Raw genomic sequence first — 24,144 nt, 5'->3', positions numbered from 1 at the left:
CTGGCTTTTTTCTTTTTGCTTATGTGGTGCTGAGGAATCGAACCCAGGGCTTCATGCGTGCAAGGCAAGCGCTCTACCACTGAGCCACTTTCCCTGCCCCAAAATTTTATATTGTATCCTCAGAATGCTATAGGGCCACAGCTTATAGGGAACTGAATTTCGTCCCAGAAACGTCCTGGATACAGGATCAATTTTAGGTAGAGTTGAATGTGTATAGATGTTCTTCAATTTTGATAGTTATATCCCAATAAATATCCCAAGGTTAAGTTGAAAATAAATCAATTGTAACTCCTTTATACAGCTATTTTGAAAGTATCATAAATCAGAGATGTATCATAAGTCATGGTCAGAAATGTATCATAAATCAGAAAATAGCATAAATCAGCTACTGAGCATAATAGTGGCACAGTAAGCCCAGTTGCCTTTAGGACTACATAGCTAGCTGGTAGCCACTGCTGGCCATCACTACCTAACATTACAAGCATGCCGGCCACATTGCCAGCCCAAGAAAAGACCAGAACTAGACATTTGACATATAATTTTTATTGAATGCGTGTCACTTTTGTGCCATCATAACATAATCATGAAATGCAACTAATGTAAGTTTGATAGCATGTGTATATGTGCAATTTTATAAGCCACTATAATAGTGACTTGGACATAGTTAATTGCTATTCATGTGTCAAACTATACTTTTCTTGTATTTATGAACCAAGTTTTTGAAACACACTTACTATGTAAGCTGAGTTCAAAGTGTGAAAATGTCCCAAGCCCATAAACACACTATGTAAGCTGAGTTCAAAGTGTGAAAATGTCCCAAGCCCTCTGGATACCTAGAGATCTTTTCAAGGTTCCTTATGAAACTGTCTTTTCTAAGTATATGCAGACTTACGTCACTTAATAATGAGGATATGCTTTAAAAATGAGCCAAGGGATGTGGAACTAAATAAACACCATCCAGTATAGTTACACAAACTAAGATGGCATGACATGACTGGGCAATACCTTATAGAACCATTGTTGTTTGTCATCTTCTCACATCTTGTCATGTGACACATGTAAAGCCAGATTTTCTTCACACAAGTCAATCAAAACAATATACAAGCGGTGCAGTGGCTCAAGTGGTAGAGTGCTCTATTTAAAAAAAAAAAAAGGCTAGGAATGTGGCTTAGTGGTAGAGTGCTTGCCCTGGGTTTGATTCCTCCGTACCACATAATCAGAAAAAGCCAGAAGCGGTGCTGTGACTCAAGTGGTAGAATTCTAGCCTTGAGCAAATGAAGCTTAGAGACAGTGCTCAGGTCCTGAGTTCAAGCCCCAGGATGGCACAAAAGAAAAAGAAAAAAAAAGAAAGAAAAAGAAACTACTTTAGGATACATGATTTTTTTTTAGTAGTTGTGTTTGAATTCAAGCCTCATGCTTCCTAGGGCTCTATGTAAACTAAACCTTCAACCCGTTTTACTTTAGTTTTTAAGCCCACACCAGACTTAGAAAGCAATCCCCCTCCCATGTATCTGGGATCACAGGCATTTACCAGCACTCTTAGCCACTGACACATGACTATTTGAAGCAGCATAGCATATTTAGTCAAATAATAGCGCTAGGGTCTCAGATCAAGAAAGAACAAAGGAAAGAAGGAAGGAAGGAAGGAAATAATAGCACTGGTTTATATGTGTTCAAGATGATATATGGAATTTCATTGCCTTAAAGCCCAAATGAGTCTGTATTTTGAGGGGACTAATCCAGATTTTTTATATTCCAATGAACTATTTAAAAACATAGGCACTTTGGGGTTGGAGGCATGGCTCAGTTGGTAGAGCACTAGCCAATGAGCAAAAGAAGCAGAAACCCAGTTTGAGTAGAGTACTGGTCTCAAACCAAAAAAAAAGAAGGGAAGGAAAAACATAGACATTTTATAAGGGGTTGAGAAGGTATTCATATAATGCATTTAAAGATGTTTGTTCTGAGCTGGGAAGGTGGCTTAGTGGTAGAGTGCTTGCCTTGCATGCATGAGGCCCTGGGTTCGATTTCTCAGCACCACATAAGCAGAAAAAGCCAGAAATGGCACTGTAGATCAAGTGCTACAGTGTTAGCCTTGAGCTGAAAAGCTCAGGGACAGCACCCAGGCCCAGAGTTCAGGCCCCATGACTAACAAAAAAAAAAAAAAAAAAAAGATGTTTGCTCAAAAGAAAAGTTTTGTTAGTGTTGTCCATCATTATGCAATAATATTCTTTTGTTTTGCCTTAAAACAGGGTCTAATGCCGGATACTGGTGACTCACGCCTGTAATCCTAGATACTCAGGAGGGTGAGATCTGAGGATCACAGTTCAAAGCCAGCCTGGGCAGGATAGTCCATGATACTCTCATCTCCAATAAGCCACCAGAAAACCCAGAAAACCAGAAGTGGTGCTGTGACTCAAGTGGTAAAGCGCTCACTGTGAGCTAAAGAGCTCAGGGACAGTGCCCATTCCCAGAGTTCAAGCCCCAAGACTGACAAGAAAAAAAATTTTTTTAATAAAATAAAATGAACTAAATGAGGGTCTAGCTATATATCCCAGGCTGTCCTGAAACTTGACTGGGTAACCCACTAGCCTCAAACTTGACATCTGCCTTCCTTAGGCTCCCCGTTGCTAGGATTACAGGCATTCACCATGATAGGCTCCAATCAAGTTTGATACATTTTTGCTTTAAATACAAAAGTTGCTTTTGAAATTCATAGTAAGATAATTTCTTCTAAGATTACATTAGTTGTAAAATACACTGTCCACCCTGTTACAAAGACTAATAATAGAAAAAAAATCAAAATTCACATTTAACTTTTTTTGCAATCAACTCTAATGATTGGTTCACAGTGACAAAACTATGAAACAGTAATTGTGTATACTTTGTACAATAAATAAAATATAAACACAAAATATTCAAATACATAAATAGAAGCTTTACACATCCAAAATACAATACATATATAAAAGATATCTCTGAAATTTGATGAAGTACTACAAACTACAGTTGTCACTATAAATTATATATATGTATAGAAATTCATTTTATAGCATTTAAAATTTTAGAGATAATTTGCATGGTGATAAAATGGAGAATAATTTTATATACCAAGGTTTTTAGTAATCAATCATCATTAATAAGCCAATGAAAACATGACTATGATAATATGATGAAAAACATCACATGTTGTTATAACAAAAGTTTCATCTTGAAAAATATATAGTTTTCATTTTTGTATGAGTGACAATACTGAAGAGATATTTGAGTTTGAACATGTTAGTATCTGGAACATCAAGTCTATAGAGCATCACCCACTGAAATGTTTACACAATGACTTTAGAAGCACTCTTCCAAGACAAATTATTTTAACATATCTCCGAAGTTTATATATATATACCAAATCTTAATACTCCAGGCCTGTGTGATAAATAAACCTCCATTTTATATACTTAAAAACATGGTCTTTACATATACAGCTATACCTGGACAAACTAATCTTAGGGGTAATGGAGACAAAATTGACATGTTTCCTCTGCTGAAATAAAAGATGAGGAAAGGTGAGGATGGTGCCTTTTACTTGGTAAATGCTACAAAGGACAAAATTCAATATTTAACACTATATTGGTACTGGCCTGTTGTATAATTTTGGGCTAGCTTTATTTTTTTAACTGTTACTTAATATCAGTCATTTCAGACAACATTTAAGTATAATTTTAGTGTAATAAGAAAGTTTATTCTCTTTGAAAGTTGATATGTAGTGTTTTTATATTTACACCTGCAATTATGTTAGGAGATGTCTGAAGACCTTAATTTCTCAAAAACTTTTCAGTAAAGAGTACACATTGAGTTGTTAAAATTGTACTTACTTTGAGAAAGGTTATTTGTTTGATAGTTGGTAAGAAAGTCAGCTTACAAATATAAATATAAATTCGTACTCAGGTCTTATTTCCATATATTCCATGCCATATAATCAATTTAACAGAATATTTTTGTTTCAAAGTTTATCCTTTAAGTAAATCCTGCAATTAGGGGAGGGTGGTAAATGTACAGTCTGACTAAAATGTTTAAACATATTAGACAAATAGCAAATATAACAATTCAGTTGGAACTGATCCACTAATGCTTATTTTCTGTTTCTTCTTTTTGAATTCTTTGTTCTTCTCTGTGATTAGCTGCAGTCCAAAATGTTATTTTTTTGAGAACTTGTTGCAGAAGTTTAGGAGGTAATAAAGATATTTGACTCTTTAAAATGACAGCATTTTTACCAATGCAGTCAAGGCATGACCTGCAAATAAAACATAATAAAATGATTAGTTTTTGAACCAAAAGGTATAATATAAAATATTTATAGCAGTGCTAGGGATCAAATGCAGATTGAATGCTAGGAAAGCACCTTACCACTAAGCTAAATCGTCAACCCTATAGTTAAGTATAATTAAAAATAAAAATCATTATAAAAACTTTTTTTTTCTAGAGCACAAGTGTGTATGTGTGTGCGCGCGTGCATGCGTGCGTGTGTGTGTGTATGTGTGTACTGGAGCTTGACCTCAGGGCCTCACACACTAACTTGGCTTTTTCAATGTTCAACACTGGCACTCTACCACTTGAGCTATACCTCCACTCTTTGCTTTTGCTGGTTAGTTGGAAATGAGAGTCTCATGGACTTTCCTACCCAGGCTGGCTTGAAACCACAATTCTCAGATCTCAGCCTCCTGAGTAGCTAGGATTACAGGAGTGAGCCACCAGTGCCAGGCTAATTGTGGTATTCTTATTGCACAGAGTCTATATCTGACCAAAATCCAACTGAAACAGAAAATACAACTTACCATACATAATATTTTTTAATTAAAAAGATTCAGACTTCAGGGAGAAAGACAAGATGTGGGAAAAGAATAGAAAAAAGTGATGGACGGGATCAATTCATATATGATATATGCATGTATGGAAATATTTCACAGTGAATCTCACTAACTTATACAATTAATATGTAGTCATACTTAGAATTAAAAATAAAATATACTTCTGATTTTCTTTTTAAAAAAGATTCAGAGTTAATTTCTTTTTTTCGTGGTCCTAAGGTTTTCAGCTCTAGGCCTTATGCTTACTAATGTAGCATTTTAGCATTTGAGCTACATCCCAGCTCTTTTTGCTTTTCAGATATCATCTCACACTTTTGCTCAGGCCAGTCTGACCTGGATCCTCCTATCTCTATCTCTCAAATAGTTGGCACTAAAAAAAAAAGCTAGGGTTACAGATTTGAACACCTAGCTATTTAATTCCATCTGTCCTTTCTTCCCTTCATTCTTTCCCCCGTGCATAGGATGGAACCAAGAGCTTTGCACATGTAAAGCAAGTGCTTTATAGTGAGACACATTCCAGTTAAGTTCAAAGCAGGTGAGTCTGAAGCAAATCAATTTCCACAAGTCTTTTATTTAGCCCAATAACTATTTAGCCTTCTCTGAGAGTTGTCTTTTTCTTCCATTGACTTAAGATTAAGTATGTGAAGCCGGGCGCTGGTGGCTCACGCCTGTAATCCTAGCTACTCAGGAGGCTGAGATCTGAGGATCGCGGTTCAAAGCCAGCCCGGGCAGGAGAGACCGTGAGACTCCTATCTCCAATAAACCACCAGAAAACTGGAAGTGGCACTGTAGCTCAAGTGGTAGAGCGCTTGCCTTGAGCTGAAGAGCTGAGGGACAGCGCCCAGGCCCAGAGTTCAAGCCCCACGACCGACCAAAAAAAAAAAAAAGATTAAGTATGTGATATCTATTTTTCTCCCAAGTTACCTGTCTGCCCCAAATTCCTTCCATAAGTGACTGCACTGGAGTTCTTCATGTGACTGAAGTTGACCCAGAAAGAGCAGGTCAAAAGTGAGGAATGAAGGAGCAATACAAAAGAGAGCCAACAAGAAAGAACTTGAGCTTGTAATTTTCTGGGACCCTTTGATTTCACTAGTGGGTCATACCTTCCAAAGACAATTCCCTTCTTATGCTGCTCTCATATTACATTCATATTGTATAAGTTTTCTTGATAACTGCAAACAATTTAAAAATCTGAATAAATAACAGCTCTTTCTTTAAAAGAAATATATCCATGATGGGCATAATCTCAAAGTCCATAGATTATATATAAGCTGAAAACATGAATTGTGCCCTCCTCTTCTTTGTTTTCTCTCAGTATATGTGTCAACACAGTAAGTGCTAAATGTCTTCTGAATTTTAAAATCAAATGATCAGGTTGGCTGTGATCTGGGCAATAAATATTAAATTCTGCTATATTTAAGATGTGATGTATCAAACCTTGCTCAGCATCACGAGGGCACTGGAGTGTGTAGCCATGGAGATCCTGGTGGCTACTCTCAGTCCAGCCTCAACAAAAGCCCATCTATTGTCCGCCATCTCACCTGCTCACATTTCTGTACTGATTCATCTTCCCCATCCGTGTGTTTCCCTCCTCTCCCAAACCTCTCTTTTATGCTGGGAAAATAAATGCTTAGCATCTGACTAGAATAATAGTTATGTGACCTATGCAGACTTTTACTCACTCTTACTTTCTGTCTTTGTTCCAATTAAAATCTATAAAAATTGCTGTTTTGTTTACGTATTCCAGGTGGACTCCAGGACATGTGTATGGAAGGCAAGTACTCTTAACACTTGAGCTATGTCCCAGCCCATTTGGGGTTTTGTTTCGTTTTTGAGACAGGGCTTCTCTGCTACTTTTGCCTTGGCTAGCCATGGATGCTCGAGTCTCCTGCCTTGACTTCTTGAATAGCTGGGATAACTGAGACCATGCCACCATGCTAAGCTTGATAATTTCACTTCAGGCTTTCTCATCTACTACTTACCACTCATTCTCCTCTCATCATCCAAGACTTTGGCCACAATCTGTCTTATGAGACTGATTTTTATATATGTGTTGAAACCTTTTTCATTTTTATAAGTTTTACCCATAAAATTCTACCTTTAAAATCTTGAACTTCTATATTCTCATCATGAGCTAGAATCCTTTTATATTTTTAACTCATCTTTTTCTCTTTTTTTTCTTTTTTTTTTGCCAGTCCTGGGGCTCTAACTCTGGGCCTGGGTGCTGTCCCTGAGCTCCTTTTGTTCAAGGCTGGCACTCTACCACTTGAGCCACAGTGCCATTCCCAGCTTTTTCTGTGATTAATTAGAAATAAGAGTCTCCCAGGCTTTCTTGCCTGGCCTTGGTTTCAAACTTCCATCCTCAGATCTCAGCCTCCCAAGTAGTTAGGATTATAGGCATAAGCCACTGGCACCTGGCTATACTTTTAATTCTTATACCCTAAATCCTTACTCCAAATCTGTGTATGTGTATGAGAGAGAGAGACAGAGACAGAGACACAGAGACAGAGAGTCAGAGACAGAGAGTCAGACAAAGAAAGACAGAGAGAGACAGGGGGCAGGGAGAGAGGGAGAGAGACAGAGAGACAGTGTTAGTATCAGGGCTTGAACTCAGCCTCACACTCTTACTTGGCTTTCTTACTCTACCATTTAAGCCAGGCCTCTAGCCCAGCTTTTTGCTGGTTAATTGGAGATGAGATTCTTGACTCTGCCCAGACTGGCATCAAACTAATCTTCTAGGCCTTAGCTTCCTGACTGGTTAGCATTAAAGGTGTGGGCCGCCATTTTTTTTTTAACATTTTCTTTTTTTTTTTTTGGTCAGTCATGGAACTTGAACTCTGGGCCTGGGCACTGTCCCTACACTCTTCAGTTCAAGGCAAACACTCTACTGCTTAAGACACAGTACCACTTCCAGTTTTCTGTTGGTTAATTGGAGATGAGTCTCCTGGACTTTTCCTGTCGGGCTGGCTTTGAACCACGATTCTCAGATCTCAGCCTCCTGAGTAGCTAGGATTACAGGCGTGAATCACAGACACCCAACTAAACATTTTCTGTATTATAGTCTGGACTGGCCTCAAAGTCACAATCCTTCTTCTCCAGTTTCCCAGATGTTTGAGTAGCACTGTGCACCAGCACACCTGACTCCCTTACTTCATTGGCTCTTCTTATTTTTCCAAATTGTAAGACGTCAACTTTTTAACCTGACTTTCCTATCCAGCCTAGTATACCTGCTCTCTAATTCTTTTACCAGCAACATGAATCTCCTTCCACTGTTCCTCTGTTATACCATCCTGGCTAAAGTCCAACCATGGATAAATTCAATTATCTCTCTCTACTTGACATAGACTGCTTAGAGTTGCTAAAGAAAATCATGCTTCTGCAGACACAGTGCTACCAAGTATGAATTACAGTCTTTGTTATCTGAATGTCACTGTTATATATCCCTGGTCTGCATCTTTTTTGGCAATCTCAGGAATTATTTCAAATCTTTATCCCCTTTTAAAGCTCAAATCACACCTACCTTTTTCCTGATTAGATGACTTAAACTTTCTCAATGCTCTACTCCAACCAATAATTTTTTTCTGTCTTTAGACTCATACTTCCTTTTTGAATTGATTAATTAATTTATTATTGTGATATAGGACCTTGAACAGGCTAGATGAGTGTGCTATCACTGAGCTACACCCCCATCCCTCTACTATTTTAAAAGTATCCTCCTTCCAGTCAAGGACTAATTTGACTGCTAAAATTTACCTCCTCATGACTGTCAATTTTCCTTCACCATCTTCTGTTTCCAACAACTTACTCCCTATTGTCTTCTTCCCATCAGCATGTAAACAAATATACTCCTCCTTCCTTGGCCATGCCTTTTCCTCTTATAGCACAGTGCCTTCCCATGTGGACACTCAAGTATTTCTTAATCCTTGTATATGAAGAATAGCAATCTAGTTAAGGAGAGTAGTTATGTTCATAGTGAAAGTTGAGTCACAATACAAATCATTATAAGTCATTATAGCAGTGGTTTCCAAACTTGTCTGTACATTAGAACTAAACTGAAATATTTCAAAAACTCTATAATCCAGGTCATATCTATATCAAGTAAATAACAATCCTTGGGGATAGAAGACAGGCATCAATACTTTTTGAAGCTCCCAATGAGATTCTAACATGCAGACAAATTTGTGAACTAACACACTATACATGGAACAGTAAAGAAAGGTTTCAGGGAAGTCTAGTTTGAGCTGGTTTAATGGTTTTCAAATGGCTCAAGTTGTAGAACATCTGGAAGCTACAGTATATTCCTAGAAAAACAGCATGCCATCTGCATCCCTCTCCCTCATATGCTTCTCCTATCTTACACTCATTGCATGAATACTCATACCTACTCACTGGGCAAATTCTACTTGTTTCAAATCCTTCTAAGCAAACCTCACAGGCAGAAAACAGGGACTCTTCCCACAATTCTCTCACTAAACATTGAAACTATATATTTCTTTTTTTCTTTTTCTTTTTTTTTAAGACAGAGTCTTGCTATGTAGTCCAAGCTTGTCTTGAATGTTTGATCCTCTTGCCTCAGCCTCCCAAATTCTAGGATTTCACCCATTGTCAAGATAATTAGTTATGTATAATCCTTTAAGAGCAAAAGTATGAGACAAGATACTTCATATCACACCAGCTTTAAATAACAGCCGTGGGGCTAAAAAACAAAAATCCAACATTTATTCTGCATTATCCTAGCACTCAGAAGGCTGAGCAGAAAGATTTGAGTTCAAGGCCAGCCTGAGCTATGTTCTGAGTTCCAAGTGAGTCTCTGTTTTATGTAACAAGACTGTCTCAAAAAAAAAAAAAAATGACAAGAGAAGGGAAGAGGGAAAGGGTTAAGAAAGTAATATAGATGGAATGAGTTTGATCAAAGTACATTATATGCATGCGATAAATATCACATTGAAGCTTTTTTTAAGATTTTTTTTTTTTTTTTGGTCGGTCGTGGGGCCTGAACTCTGGGCCAGGGCACTGTCCCTCAGCTCTTCAGCTCAAGGCTAGCGCTCTACCACTTGAGCTACAGCGCCACTTCTGGCCTTTTTTGCTAATGTGGTGCTGAGGAATCTAAGCCAGGGCCTCATGCATGCAAGGCAAGCACTCTACCACTGAGCCACCTTCCTAGCCCACATTGAAGCTTCTTTATAGAATTAATTTATACTAATAAAAATTGTTAAATATACTAAGTATGTATAAGTACACATGCATAACTACATATATTATAAATAACATACATATTATTGGATGTATTCTGAGATTCAAAAACTTAAAATATTAAAAAGTCAGTTTTACATTACCATGTAAAGGCAGCTTGATAAAACAAAAATGTGATTGTAATGTATATTTTCATTTTGAAAAATCATAACGATACACGGTTCACCATTACAAATTTGACTGTGCTCTTAAGAAGATATTAACATTTTCTTGAATTCAAGTCATAAACTACCTAAAAATATAACTCCTTCCATAAAAGGGGAAGAAAGAAATTATCCTATATTCATAGGTGATATATATAAAAATATTTTACTTACCTGAGTAGTGAATAAGGCTGTGTTTGAAAGATCAATAAATCATTACAGTGACCCTAATAAACATAAAGAAGGACTGATAAGGAATTTTGATAAAAATAACAGTGCAGTAGTAGATCTTTTTCAATTTTATAAATGTAAAAGAAAATATAAATGAGAAAAAAAATCTCTCACTGGTAACAAAAAAGTATGCATATGTACACAAACACAAGCATACATATATACATACACATAACTGCTACCCTCAAACTTTAGTTACCAAATTTAAGTGACCAAATTTTATGTAATAGTCTACATAATTGTAAATACAAAAATCAGAAATAAATTATTTTATAATAGTGAATTTAAAATGATAGTAATGAAACAAACAAACAAAAAGGATAATAGTAAAGCCAGGTGCTGGTGGCTCATGCCTATAATCCTGGCAACTCAGGAGGCTAAGATCTGAGGATTGCAGTTCAAAGCCAGCCCAGGCAGGAACGTCCATGAGACTTTTATCTCCAATTAACCACCAGAAAACTGGAAGTGGCTATGTGGCTCAAGTGGTAGAGTGCTCCCCTTGAGCTGAAGAGCTCAGGGACAGAAGCCAGGCCCAGAGTTCAAGCCCCACGAACAAGATAATAGTAGTGGGTACTGGTGGCTCACACCTGTAATCCTAGCTAGTCAGGAGGTGGAGATCTGAGGATTATAGTTTGAAGCTAACTGGGGCAAGAAAATCCATGAGACTTTTATCCCAATGAAGCACCAAAAAACGCAGAAGTGGAGTTACAGCTCAAGTGGCAGAGCAGTAGGGTCCTTGAGCTGTTTTACTCAAGGACAGTGTCCAGGCCTTGAGTTCAAGCCCCAGGACCAGCACACACATACACACACAGACACAGACATAGACACACATGCACATACACAAATGGTAATAGCAATTAGTATACTTTTTAAAGAACTATTTCTGCAAATAACTCTTCTTTTAAAATCTCTTTGTTCTGTCTCTCTTTTCTAGGTGGGCCCTATTGCTCTATTGGGGATCCAAGTCAGGCTTTGAAGGGTATGAGACATGCCAGACCAACCAACCTCCACCACCAAACTACCCTCCAGCCTATTCCCTCTAGATTATTTCTTTCTTCATCCTCTCTCTCTCTCTCTCTTTGTCGATCATGGGGCTTGAACTCTGGGCCTGGGCACTGTCCCTAAGCCTCTTTGTGCTCAAGGCTAGTGCTCTACCACTTGGGCCACAGCTCTATTTCTTGCTTTTTTTTTCTGGTTAATTGGAGATAAGTGTCTCATGGACTCATTAGTAATTTTTAATCAAAATTATTAGTTTAATGATAAAGTTTTATTCTAAATAAAGATTTCTTTAGGTTTATTTTGTTTTGCTTGATATAGAGTCTCATTATGTAGCCCAGGCGAACTGGAACTCAAGATCCTCCTACCTCAACTTCCTGAGTAAGGGCTGGAATTATAGCAGTGTATTACCATACCCAGCTTGTAAATAAAATCTCCAAGAGAGAAAAGACAAACCATGAAAGCAAACTATGTTTGTTCGTTATTGTTGTTTTTGTAGTACTGTTGCATGGTGCATGCTAGGCAAAAAATTTGCTATTTAATTAAATGCAAACTTGTGGCCTTAAGCTTGTAGTGAAACACTAAATCCTCAGCTAACAAAAGCTCTATAACTCTCAATATATACAACATTTTTTTAATATGCTGGGAGTAGGGTTTGAACACAAAACCTTGAACTCTTGCTTGGTTCATTTGCTCAAGGCTAGTATTCTACCCCTTGAGTCACACCTACATTCTGGATTTTTGCTGGTTAAATGGAGATAGGAGTATCTCAGATTTATCTGCTCAGACTGACTTTGAACCATGATCCTCAGCACCTCATCCTCTTGAGTAGTAAGGATTACAGATATGAGCCACCGGTGCTCAGCCATCACAGGTACAGTATCTAGGTTGGTGGCTGCAGGACTATAAAACAAACCAAATTTCCAGGAGAGGAAAAACTTTTTTTTTTTGAGATTTGCTACTTTGCTGAATTACTTGTACCTGGACATGAGAGAGACATTTGCCCTCTTGGCTAGATTCTGCCCTGTGCCCTGTCCCTGACCACTCAGACTCCTTGCTCTCAAGTGTCTTACACAAACCAGAATGATTTTAAACTCCTATATTGCATAATATATGACATATGAATGTGGCCAGCCTCTTCTGAGTTTCCAATGGGCCAGCAGTAAAGAAACAATACTTTCTAAATGCTGCTCATGTATTCCTTTGGGTTTACTTTTATCACATTTTAAAACTGGAATACTGGGGGCTGGGAAGGTGGCTCAGTGGTAGAGCGCTTGCCTTGCATGCCTGAGGCCCTGGGTTCGATTCCTCAGCACCACATAAGCATAAAGAAAAAAAGCCGGAAGTGGCACTGTGGCTCAAGAGGTAGAGTGCTAGTCTTGAGCTGAAGAGCTGAGGGACAGCGCCCAGGCCCAGAGTTCAGGCCCCAGGACCGGACCAAAAAAAAAAAAAAAACTGGAATACTTTATACTTCTAATGTAAACTGCAACATAGGCAGTTGCAAAGATACATAAAAGACAAATAAAATAAACTTTAAACAGGGCTGGAGATGTGGCTTAGTGATAGAGTACTTGCCTAGCATGCATGAAGCCCTGGGTTTAATTCTTCAGTACCACATAAACAGGAAAAGCAGATATGGCTCAAGAGGTAGAGCGCTAGTCTTGAGCAAAAGAAGCTCAGAGACAGTTCCCAGACCTTGAATTCAAGCCCCAGGACTGGCCAAAAAAATAAATAAACAGCAAACAAACTTTAAGCACTTCAAAAAATTAACTTCCACTTGAAGAAAGTAGTTAGTGGGTAAGATTCAGAAGGAATAAAGAGAGAGCTTTAACAGTACTGGTGGTGTTCTAGGTCCTACCTTGGTAAATCTCATGGGAATTTTTTTATTATATTAAGCATACATGTAGGTATTCTTTTTATACATCAAGTATTATACACAGATTCTTTAGTCCAATAGAATTACAAACATTCATACTATGATAGGGCTCAAAGAGAAAATCATGCTTTAAAAGCTCTAATAATAATTGGCTAATGAAATGAATAGGCCTAGCTAGGCATCAGTAGCTCACACCTGTGATCCTAGCTACTAAGGAAGCTGAGATCTGAGTATCAAGATTTGAAGTCAACCTGGACAGGAGAGTATGTTAGACTCTTATCTCCAATTGATCACCAAAAAGATAAACTTAGAGTTCAAATGGTAGAATGCTACTTTAAGTAGCATAATTACTCAGAGAAAATATAAGATACAAGATTTTCTTACTGTGTCCAAAGAAAGTAAATCATCTTTGCTTCCACCAAATACCATTATTTCATTTTCTTTTCCCAAACAGGCTGTGTGCCATAACCTATAAGTGAAATTATAAACAGAGTGAAATATTATGAAGGAAGAAACCGTATATGGCATATAAATCAATCCCAAACTACATACTTCAAGATTTAATCTATTCAAATGGGGATAACTTAAACATTTCTCTAGAGTTCATGAAATCACATCATTTCAGTTAAGGAAATGATTCCTAAAGCTCTATTATATCTCCCAACCTTTCTAACCCTTCATCTCATGCATACTATCCTTGAAATAATATAAATTAAAAAGAAATTGTGCCCTCTGTTGCTGCGATAGGCACCTTTCCTGGCCCTTTTACTAGTGTATCAGCCAGGTTACTACTTTCATCATATTTTCCCTTTCTTTCCTTCTCTGTCCCTCACCAGCTGACAAATTCAATGTAGCATTCCCTTCACATTTCTATATTCAAATCACCCGTCAGTCTGGGTACAGAATACCATATGTCATTGTTATTTTTTGTCTCTAATCTCCCCAGCAACATATAACAAATAAATAGTACTTTTCAATTTTTTTTGGGGGGAGGGGTGTTGTGGGACTTGAACTCTGGCCTGGGTGCTGTCCCTGAGCTCTTCAGCTCAAGGTGAGCACTCTACCACTTGAGCCACAGTGCCACTTCAGGTTTTCTGGTGGTTAATTGGAGATAAGAGTCTAATGGACTTTCCTGCCTGGGCTGGCTTTGAACCATGATCCTCAGAACTCAGCCTCCTGAATAGCTAGGATTATAGGCGTGAGCCACTGGTAGCGAGTTCCAGCTCCTTTTTGCATTATTTAGGGTCTCACTTGATGCCCAGACTGGCCTGGCATGCTCCCTTGAATAACTGGGGATGACAACTGCACAGCCTTTGTGCTTCTCATGTAGATGGGATAATAGATGTGTGGCACCATACCCAGCCATTGGTTGAGATGGAGTCTCATGAATTTATTTCTGCCCGGGCTGGCTTTGCATCATGATCCTCTGATCTCTACCTCCCAAGTAACTTTTATTTGGTAATAAAATAGATGACAAGTGATAATATAAACATTTTCAGCATGTTAATCTTTTTTACTTTAATCCCACAAGTGTAAAGTGAGAATATGTACAATTGTTAAGCCAAATTTTCTACCAATCACACACACATCCAGTGACAAATGCTGTTTGGGAAATATTCTGCCTAATTTTCCAAATCATATGTTGGAACATAATTGGTATAAATTTTCAATAAGAATATAGTTTGTGTTGTAGGATATGGAGATTAGAGGAGGGATTTGGTAAAAAGAGATGGAATGCAATGGATGCTCTCGCATATGGGAAGTATTACATTGATTTCCTGGGGAGAAGGCTATGGGTGAGCTTGGCAATACTAATAGGATTCAACAGAACTTAAGGCTCTAGACAAAATTTTATCTGACACTTTTTATGGACACATTATAAAAAGGTCCTTGCTGACAGCCACCTATACAGGTTTTTTGTTTGTTTGTTTGTTTTTTGGGTATCAGTCCTGAAGCTTGAATTCAGGGCCTGGGCACTGTCCCTGAGCTTTTGGGCTCACGGCTAGGGCTATACCACTTTGAACCACAAACCCATTTCCAGCTTTTTAGTAGTTAATTGGAGATAAGCATCTCACACACAAGCTTTCCTGCCAGGGCTGGCTTTGAACTGCAATCCTCAGATCTCAGCCTCCTGAGTAGTTAGGATTACAGTTTGTGAGCCATCAATGCCTGGCTACAGCACTGTTTTGTCTAAAGTGAGGCCTAGAGAAGAGTTTTACAGTGTACAACAGTGGTTCTCAACCAGGGGTGATCTGTCCCTCAAAGGGAGACGGATTTACAGATTTTTTTTTTTTTTTTGATCTGTCGTGGGGCTTGAACTCTGGGCTCGGGCGCTATCCCTCAGCTCTTCAGCTCAAGGCAAGCGTGCTACCGCTTGAGCTACAGCACCACTTCCGGTTTTCTAGTGGTTTATTGGAGGTAAGAGCCTCACGGACTTTCCTTCCCGGGCTGGCTTTGAACTGTGATCCTCAGATCTCAGCCTCCTGAGTAGCTAGGATTACAGGCGTGAGCCACCAGCACCTGGCAGATTTACAGATATTTAAGAATATCTGTAAATTTATTTTTTGGTTGCCACAATTTGGAGAGAGGAAAGGTAGTATTCTTTACATTTAGGGGGCAAAGGCTAACAATACTGCCAAACATCCTACAGCATACAGGACACCCTGACAATAAAGAATTTTTTGATTAAAAATGTCAGTAGTGCTGAGGTTGAGAAGCTCTGCTTCAGAATTCTAAAGGGAGTATGGGACAGTTTGCATTTCAAATTATGACTCTGAAGCGTTTGCACAAAATGCACTTAGATGTTAAGCAAATTGTCACTTTCATTAAAATTATATACACATATATATTCTCCTTACACTCAACTGTACCCCACCTGTTCTCCTCCTCACCTCATACCTGAAGATAGATCTGCCTCTGTCTTATCTGCCTGAGGGAAACTCTGGCCTGGACTTCATCACCGAAGAACACTGGAAAGCCTTTCCTGCCTTGATTTTGGTGACATCTAGCTTGCAAACTGATGTGTTTTCTACAGACTGACAGTGTATGTTCTCTCACAGCTGCTCTAAACTTATCACCTAAACATTCTAATAAAGCATATTATTTACATGACACATCAGTTGAATCAAAAGAAATCTCTTTACATAGCTCTAGTTCTAACTAGTATATTATTGACAATAGTTGTTTTGTTCAAATTACAGATAATGGTTGAAATATAAAAGTCATTTAAAAATTAAACATATTTTAGTATTACTACAATTAATATATTCATATAATAAAAAAAACCTTACAAATTAGGTAGCTAAACTCATTTCTGAAAGGAGAAAAATGATGCTCAATTTCTTTAAAGTTTTTGTTTTTGTTTTTAATTTAAAGCCAGAAAGCTAAACAGTAGCAAAGATTAAAATTCTGGTCTGCCATATCTTAATATAAAACTCTTTAAATACATGTTGTAAAAGATCTAGAACTATTAAAATAACATTACAATTATTTGCATACATGAAAATAAGAATCACATCTGTGCTTATGATAGATTCTAAATATATATTAAGATTATTAATATAGAGATACCTACAAAAGTATATCTAAATATTTTAGGTCTTTTTCATAAATTTACTTAATTGTTATTAAACTGACTTCATCTGGTATAAATGTACAATTAAAAAGTTCTGCAATGTATAGCATAAAAAAAGAATAAAATTTGTTATTGGCTATAATTATTATTATATGCAGAATCTGAATTGCCTATTAAGATATTTTTATTGTACTATTCAACCAAATTTGAAAAAAAAGAATTACAATACTATTGTGTTGTTCGTTATTGTCAAATAGTAACATGCTATTTCTACAACAGATAATATATTTTTTCTTTTTCAAAAGTTCACATGAATGAATATACCAGTTAATAAAGAAAATAAAGTTAATAAAGAAAAATAATTGGCTATCTACTAAATCAACATGAAAAATTTCCTCATTAAATTGTTTTAAATTTCTTCAAAAACAACTACTACTGAAGCCAATACTTTTCTGGTTTACTTGCTAAAAAATATTAATATTTTAGGTGGGGGGGTGGGGAGAGGATGGGAAGGGATGGGAAGGGGAAACAAAGGAGGAGGCTACAATGCTTGATAAGAAATGTACTCATTTTCTTGCCCATGTAATTGTAACCCCTCTGTACAGTATTTTCACAATAAAAAAACTAGAAAAAAATTAACATTTAAAAAAATTAACATCACATTTTAAGTTATCTTATGCTTTCCATATTTAGCAGTCACGATTATTCATTTATCTAAATGAAAAACATGTTCAAATAAGCAAATAAGGGAGAAAACGATAATTTCTAACAATTAGCTATAAGCAAAATTATTTAGATAACATAAAGTTTATTTGAAAGGTTATCTTTCCTGATGCTTTATAATTTCAATGACAAATACTATAAATTCTGTGCTATATTTTTTAATATTCAAAATTCTTAACTATCTTATCACTTGTCAAATTCTCAGCTTACCTAGGTCTTGTGTTAGGTAAATGTATAAGTGGTTTCCAACAATTTGTTAAGACATTATAAATCCATCCATCACCTGCAACATTATGACAAGTTCAGAAATTAACATTAATTGTCTGGGATATAATTTTAATTTTCAAGGTTATTGTGTTATATTTATATAATTATCTTGTGTGTATATAATTTTTTTCTTAAACATTTTCAAACATATATAAAAGTAGAATGACCCATATATCCCAGACTCAACAACTATCAAGGTTTTGGGACAGAAATGTAGCTCAGCAGTACAGCATGCACCTACCACACAGCTCTAGGTTCAATTCCAAGCATTAAAAAAAAGAAGGTGGCTGGGAAGGTGGCTCAGTGGTAGAGCGCTTGCCTTGCATGCTTGAGGCCCTGGGTTCGATTCCTCAGCACCACATAAGCAAAAAGAAAAAAGCCAGAAGTAGGACTGTGGCTCAAGCAGTAGAGCGCTAGCCTTGAGCTGAAGAGCTGAGGAACAGCGCCCAGGCCCAGAGTTCAGGCCCCACGACCGGACCCAAAAAAAATAAAAATAAAAATAAATAAATAAATAAAAGAAGGTGACTTTGCCATATGTACTGAAATCATCTCTTTGTGTTGTTCTTGTTGCTGAGTTATTAAGTCAAATCCTAGATCTATCATTTCCACATACACACTTGAGTATGCATTGTTCAACAAAATGGACACCTCTGTTACATAACCACGTTGCCATTATCACAGTCAACATAGCTAAAATATTTTTTTGTATTCACATGATTAAATCTTAAGCTGAATCTATGAGAGAGGAAACCAAGTAGACTAAGTTAGGCCATTAAACTTCCCAGAGGCCAATGACCAAAAGTAAGAATTTAAAACACTAGATTTCATGAAGTTATGGTATTAAACATTCAGTGAAATGTATACATGCTAGTTTTTTCTCTTTTTTTCTTTTTTTTTTCTTTTTTGTTGGTCGTGGGGCTTTTACTCTGGGCTTGGGCACTGTCCCTCAGCTCTTCAGCTCAAGGCGAGCATGCTACCGCTGGAGCCACAGCATCACTTCTGGTTTTCTAGTGGTTTATTGGAGATAGGAGTCTCACGGACTTTCCTGCCCAGGCTGGCTTTGAACAGAGATCCTCAGATCTCAGCCTTCTGAGTAGCTACAATTACAGGCTTGAGCCACTAGTGCCTGGGGCTAATGCTAGTTTTCTTAGATTCAAATTTCTTCTAACTAAAATCCTCACAAATTTGGAAAGAATAATAATCTACACAATACCTGATATCCCTAACCAGGAAATGTTTTATTTTTTCCAACCAGCTTCTGGACTTTGATGGCCAGCAGACTTCCAAATGTACTTTCAATGCTAAATGAATTTTAAAATTAATAAAATTTTATTTTATTTATTTACACTAAGGGTCTTGTTCTTGATGGCTGCTTTCTACCACTTAAATCTATCTCTGGTTTTTTGTTTTTTGTTTTCTTCTAGTCTTGGGGCCTGAACTCAGGGCCTGGGCACTATCCCTGAGTTTCTTTTGCTCAAAGCTAACACTCTACCATTTGAGCCACTTTTGGCTTTTTCTGTTTATGTGGTACTGAGAATGTGTGCTAGGCAAGCACTCTACCACTAAGCTACATTCCCAGCCCCTGCTTTTTTTTTTTTAAATTGTTGTTGTTGTTATCTTAGAGATGGGATCTAGTGAAGTTTCCTGCCTCGGCTGGATTTGCACTATGATCCACCAGATCTTAGCCACTGAGTAAGTTAGGAATATAGATGAGAGCCTCAATAAAAATAAATAGTTGTCTCTAGATTCTATATGAAATTATATAAATGGTTTTTAATGATATATAAAGTTTCTTAATAAAAACATCTCTAGTTATGGAAAATATCTGAGTTAAGAAAATATAATACATAGGATTGAAAGTGGGTCTAGAGCTGGTGCAAGCTGAGCAAGCAAGCCTAGCAAACACAATGCCCTAAGTTCAAACCTTGTTACTAGCAAAAAAGAAAGAAGGGGGAAAAAAGACAAATCAAGAAGTACCTTAATGCCACAGTTTTACTGCTGAAAGTATAACTGCATTACAAAACACGTAGCTATTGGGATTAGCAGCAACAGGAGTTATAGAAGCTTGCTTATAGATTTGGGGAAAAAAGGAGAAGAAATTGTCCTTCACACCTTATACTTCAAGAGCCTCCTAGGCAAGGCTGGTCTTCTAATCCACATTCTAACATTCTAGCCTACAGTACAAGCATCTGGATCAAAACTCAGGACACAGAATCACAGAATATGACAGTGGAAAGGGGCTTTAATTTAGCTAGGTTCATAATATTTCCTTTCCTCTATACTTTGGAAACAATACAAAAGCAAAGAGGTTTCCACCTTTCTGTTTTTTTCTTTTCTCTCTCTCTTTCTTTCTTTCACATTCTCTCTCTCTTTCTCTCTCTCTCTCTCTCTCTCTTTCTGCTCAGGATTGAACCTAGTGCATTGAGATTCCCTCTCATATGCAAGTAGAGTTGAAGACAAAAGGAGAAAAAGACATTCACTATACGTATGAAATACAATGAAGAAAAAACGAGAAAACATTTTTTTTTTTGGTGGGGGGGTTCCGGTCGTGGGGCCTGAACTCTGGGCCTGGACGCTGTCCCTCTGCTCTTCACCTCAAGGCTAGCGCTCTACCACTTGAGCCACAATGCCACTTCCAGCTTTTTTTTTTTCTGCTTATATGGTGCTGAGGAATTGAACCCAGGGCCTCATGCATGCAAGGCAAGAGCTCTACCACTGAGCCACCTTCCCCAGCCCATGAGACAACATTGTATGGCAAACTTTACTTACTTAATGGAATATTATCTGCACTTAGTCCACCAAATAGGAAAAGTTTATCATCAGCTATTGGTGTTAAAGTATGCCATGACCGATGTTTTGGGCTTTCTCCATTAATAGAAATCCTGTGAAAAAGGCAAAAATTAAATTCTAAATACTATATTAGACAATAAAAGACATTTGGTCATCCCAGATCTTTTTTTTCTTTTTTCTTTTCTTTTAGACAGGGTCTTACTATGTAGCTTAGGCTAGCCTCAAACTCATGATGCTTCTGAGGGTTTGAGTGCTAGGGAAAAAATTGTTCTCACAACATTAAAAGGAATTAATTTTACTAGTCCTACATATATGGGGGGAATGTTTAAAAATATTCTTAAATTCTGAAATTAATTTAAGCAATTTAATGTCAGGTTCACTTGAACAAAGAATACAGATGGAAAATAAAAGCATTTCTCAATTCATTAATAATGTGTACTGGCATCATTCCTGTTGGTTAAACGGTATTCTTCCCCAGTTTTTCAACATAATTATTTTCATGCCCATTACTATTTTTTACTGTTGTTATATGTTTCAGTTTTTGTTTGTAGCTGATTTCTTCAAAGATACTTTAAGTTTTTTTTAAAATTTTCTGTCTACTGGTAGAAGTGCCTAAAGAATTTCAGTATTTTCAAGTTTCACATAGCTTTATATGTTTATAACAATAAACTCCATTGAGTAGCTTTCATTTACTTTTACTGAGTAAATATTACTACTAGCAATTGAGAGGCTGGGGCAAGATGATCATGAGTTCAAGATCAGCCTGGGCTACACAGCAAGACAGCCTCAAAAATAAACAAAAATGAGGAGGTTAAGAAAAAATAGTATAAAGAGGGTAAATTTGATTGGAAAAACTCTTCAAATATTTTATTCCTTGCTTAGACTATAATCTGAAAAAAATACTCTCTCAATCATAGGAAATGAAATTGGGATTACAAGGACACATACACATAGATCATAAAACATTGATTTCAAACTTACTTTCCAGACCAAATCCAGGTATCTAAGTTGAGATAATGCAAGTCATTCATCCTCGTTTGCTAAAATAAAAGTGTGTTAATTCGACAGTGTTTTTACATCATTTATGGGCTCAAATGTTAGTTTTTAAATAAGCTCAGATTAAAAATATACTATTCTCTATTCTACCTACCATTAGAAGCTTGAATACTGGGAATAATTAAGCATTAAAATTAACATAGAGCTCTGAAATTATGTGTCAAAGTGGAAAAAAACAAGTTTAAAGTAACATGGTTTAGATGATAAGAAAATAGTTTTTCCTGCTCTTTTACAGAAGTGAAGGTTTCTCTTCATTAGCATATGATACATAATCATCTGTAATTGTTTGCATATGGTCTGGATTGGAAACAAGATAACTAAGTTACTATTAAATGCCATTTAAGTTTCTAGATTATTAGAATGTTCAACTGTTCCACAAAATCATAAGATAAATTTTTATAAGAAGTATCATTTAAAAAATGCTATTTCTATTGAAAACACTAACCAAAACACGTCCACCAAAGATATAACCCTTATTTCCAAGAACTGCACACGTATGCGCTGCTCGTGGCTGTGGTGGAACTCCACCCTGCAAGTAGAGATCAAAACAGAGTGCAGACTTGAAACATCGATAACAGTCACATTTATATGCTCAGTATGAGAAATGCCTGAGAACTAAGTTGCCATTACTTAGGTAATTCAATTAAAACCATAAGGAAAAGTTCACCCTAAAGGATAATTATGGAAAAATAACTACTCTTAATAAAACTTATTCACCCTAATTTTTACTTTTAAAAATGTTTTAGGGATTGTATTAACAAAATAACATTTCATAAATATAAACTTAAAATATAGGGATTTAAAAAATCAAATGAAAACTATCTTTATTTTTTCACACATGTACACAAACACACAACTAATATTAGGAGTGATAGTACAGGATGTGCTGAACTCAGAAACTCTAAAATATTAATTATGATCCTCAAATTAACAAAAACACATTTACTGTTGGCTTAGGTCAAACAGTATTTTATCTTTTCTTAAAACTTTTTTTCAGTACTGTGGTTTGAGTTCAGGGTCTCAAACTTGCTATGAAGGCTCTCTACTATTTGAGCCACAACTCTAGCTTTTTTTCCTAAAACTCTTAACATTAAAAAATATTTTTCTATAGTTTATTTCAATACATAGAGCAGATATTTTCTCTTCTGTAAAGTTTTGAGTTGTTAAGAAAAGAAAATAGGGGTCAATGGATGAATAAGATTTGGAAGACCCAGGCGGGTACCAGTGGCTCATACCTGTAATCCTACTCAGAAACCTGAGATCTGAGCATCCCTGATGGAGCCCAGCCCAGAAAGGAAAGTCTGTGAAACTCTTATCTCCAATTTAAAATAATACCAAAAGCCAGAAGTGGATCTGTGGCTCAAGTGGAAGAATGCTAGTCTTGAGCACAAAAGTATGGGGCAATGCCCAGGTCCTGAGTTCAAGCTCCAGGATCAGCGGGCCAGACATACACACACAAAGGGGTAAGCAAATGCAGCAGTGGAACTCAGTAGACACTGTGTTGAAATTGAACTATACAACATGGGCAGGGACAGGAGGGGAAAACTGGGAGAAAGAGAAGGAAATGGTGATGTTGTCCAAGAAATGTACTTATTAAACTTGACTTATGAAGCAGTAACAGTAACCCCTCTGTACATCACCTTTATACACATACACACACACACACACACACACACACACACACACACACACAATTTCTTTTGCCAATCCTGGGTCTTGAACTCAGGGCCTAGGCTGTGTCCCTGAGCTTATTTTGCTCAATGCTAGCAGGCTAGTGCTCTACCACAGCACCAGTTCCAGCCTTTTCTGATTAGTTTATTGGGGATTAAATGTCTCATACTTCCTTGCCCAGGCTGTCTTTAAATCATGATCCTCAGATCTCAGCCTCCTGAGTAGCTAGGATTACAGATATGAGCCACTGGCACCTGGCATAACAACATTTTTTATTTTTACTAAAAAAAGGTAGGGGGAGCTAGGAATGTGGCTGAGTGGTAGAGTGCTTAATTAGCTTGCAGCCCTGGGTTCTATTCCTCAATACCACATAAATAAAAAAGCCAGAAGTGGTGCTGTGGTTCAAGTGGTAGAGTGCTAGACCTGAGCAAAAAGAAGCTCAGGGACAGTACCCAGGCCCTGAGTTCAAGCCCCAGACTGGCAAAAAAAAAAGTGGGGCGGGGAGGAAGCTGGGTGCCGGTAGCTCATTCCTATAATCCTAGCTACTCAGGAGGCTGAGATCTGAGAATCACAGTTCAAAGCCAGCCTGGGCAGGAAAGACCGTGAGACTCTTATCTCCAATAAACCTCTCAGAAAACCAAAAGTACTATTGTGGCTCAAGTGGTAGAGCACTAGCCTTGAAAGAGCTAAGGGACAGCACCCAGG

General features: G+C 37.1%; 1 protein-coding gene across 2 annotated transcripts in view; it reads right to left on the bottom strand.

Moving 5' to 3' along the window:
* Positions 1-2,532: 2,532 nt before the first annotated feature.
* The window catches only part of Klhdc1 (kelch domain containing 1), a 41,787-nt gene continuing 20,175 nt past the window's right edge, over positions 2,533-24,144 (bottom strand). The window contains exons 7-13 of one of the 2 annotated variants that reach the window (XM_042677848.1): positions 22,214-22,297; positions 21,694-21,752; positions 20,692-20,804; positions 17,866-17,938; positions 13,743-13,827; positions 10,430-10,482; positions 2,533-4,285 (exon numbers count right to left, since the gene is read on the bottom strand). In XM_042677848.1, the coding sequence (XP_042533782.1) occupies positions 4,117-4,285; positions 10,430-10,482; positions 13,743-13,827; positions 17,866-17,938; positions 20,692-20,804; positions 21,694-21,752; positions 22,214-22,297 (636 nt within the window). In that variant the 3' untranslated portion in view covers positions 2,533-4,116. The remainder of the gene's footprint in view (positions 4,286-10,429; positions 10,483-13,742; positions 13,828-17,865; positions 17,939-20,691; positions 20,805-21,693; positions 21,753-22,213; positions 22,298-24,144) is intronic. The other variant, XM_042677849.1, reaches the window with a different exon arrangement.

The sequence above is a fragment of the Dipodomys spectabilis genome, unplaced genomic scaffold (assembly GCF_019054845.1).
Source record: "Dipodomys spectabilis isolate Male_0828 unplaced genomic scaffold, ASM1905484v1 ptg000042l, whole genome shotgun sequence".
Taxonomy (NCBI): domain Eukaryota; kingdom Metazoa; phylum Chordata; class Mammalia; order Rodentia; family Heteromyidae; genus Dipodomys; species Dipodomys spectabilis.
This window is presented reverse-complemented; position numbering and strand designations above follow the sequence as displayed.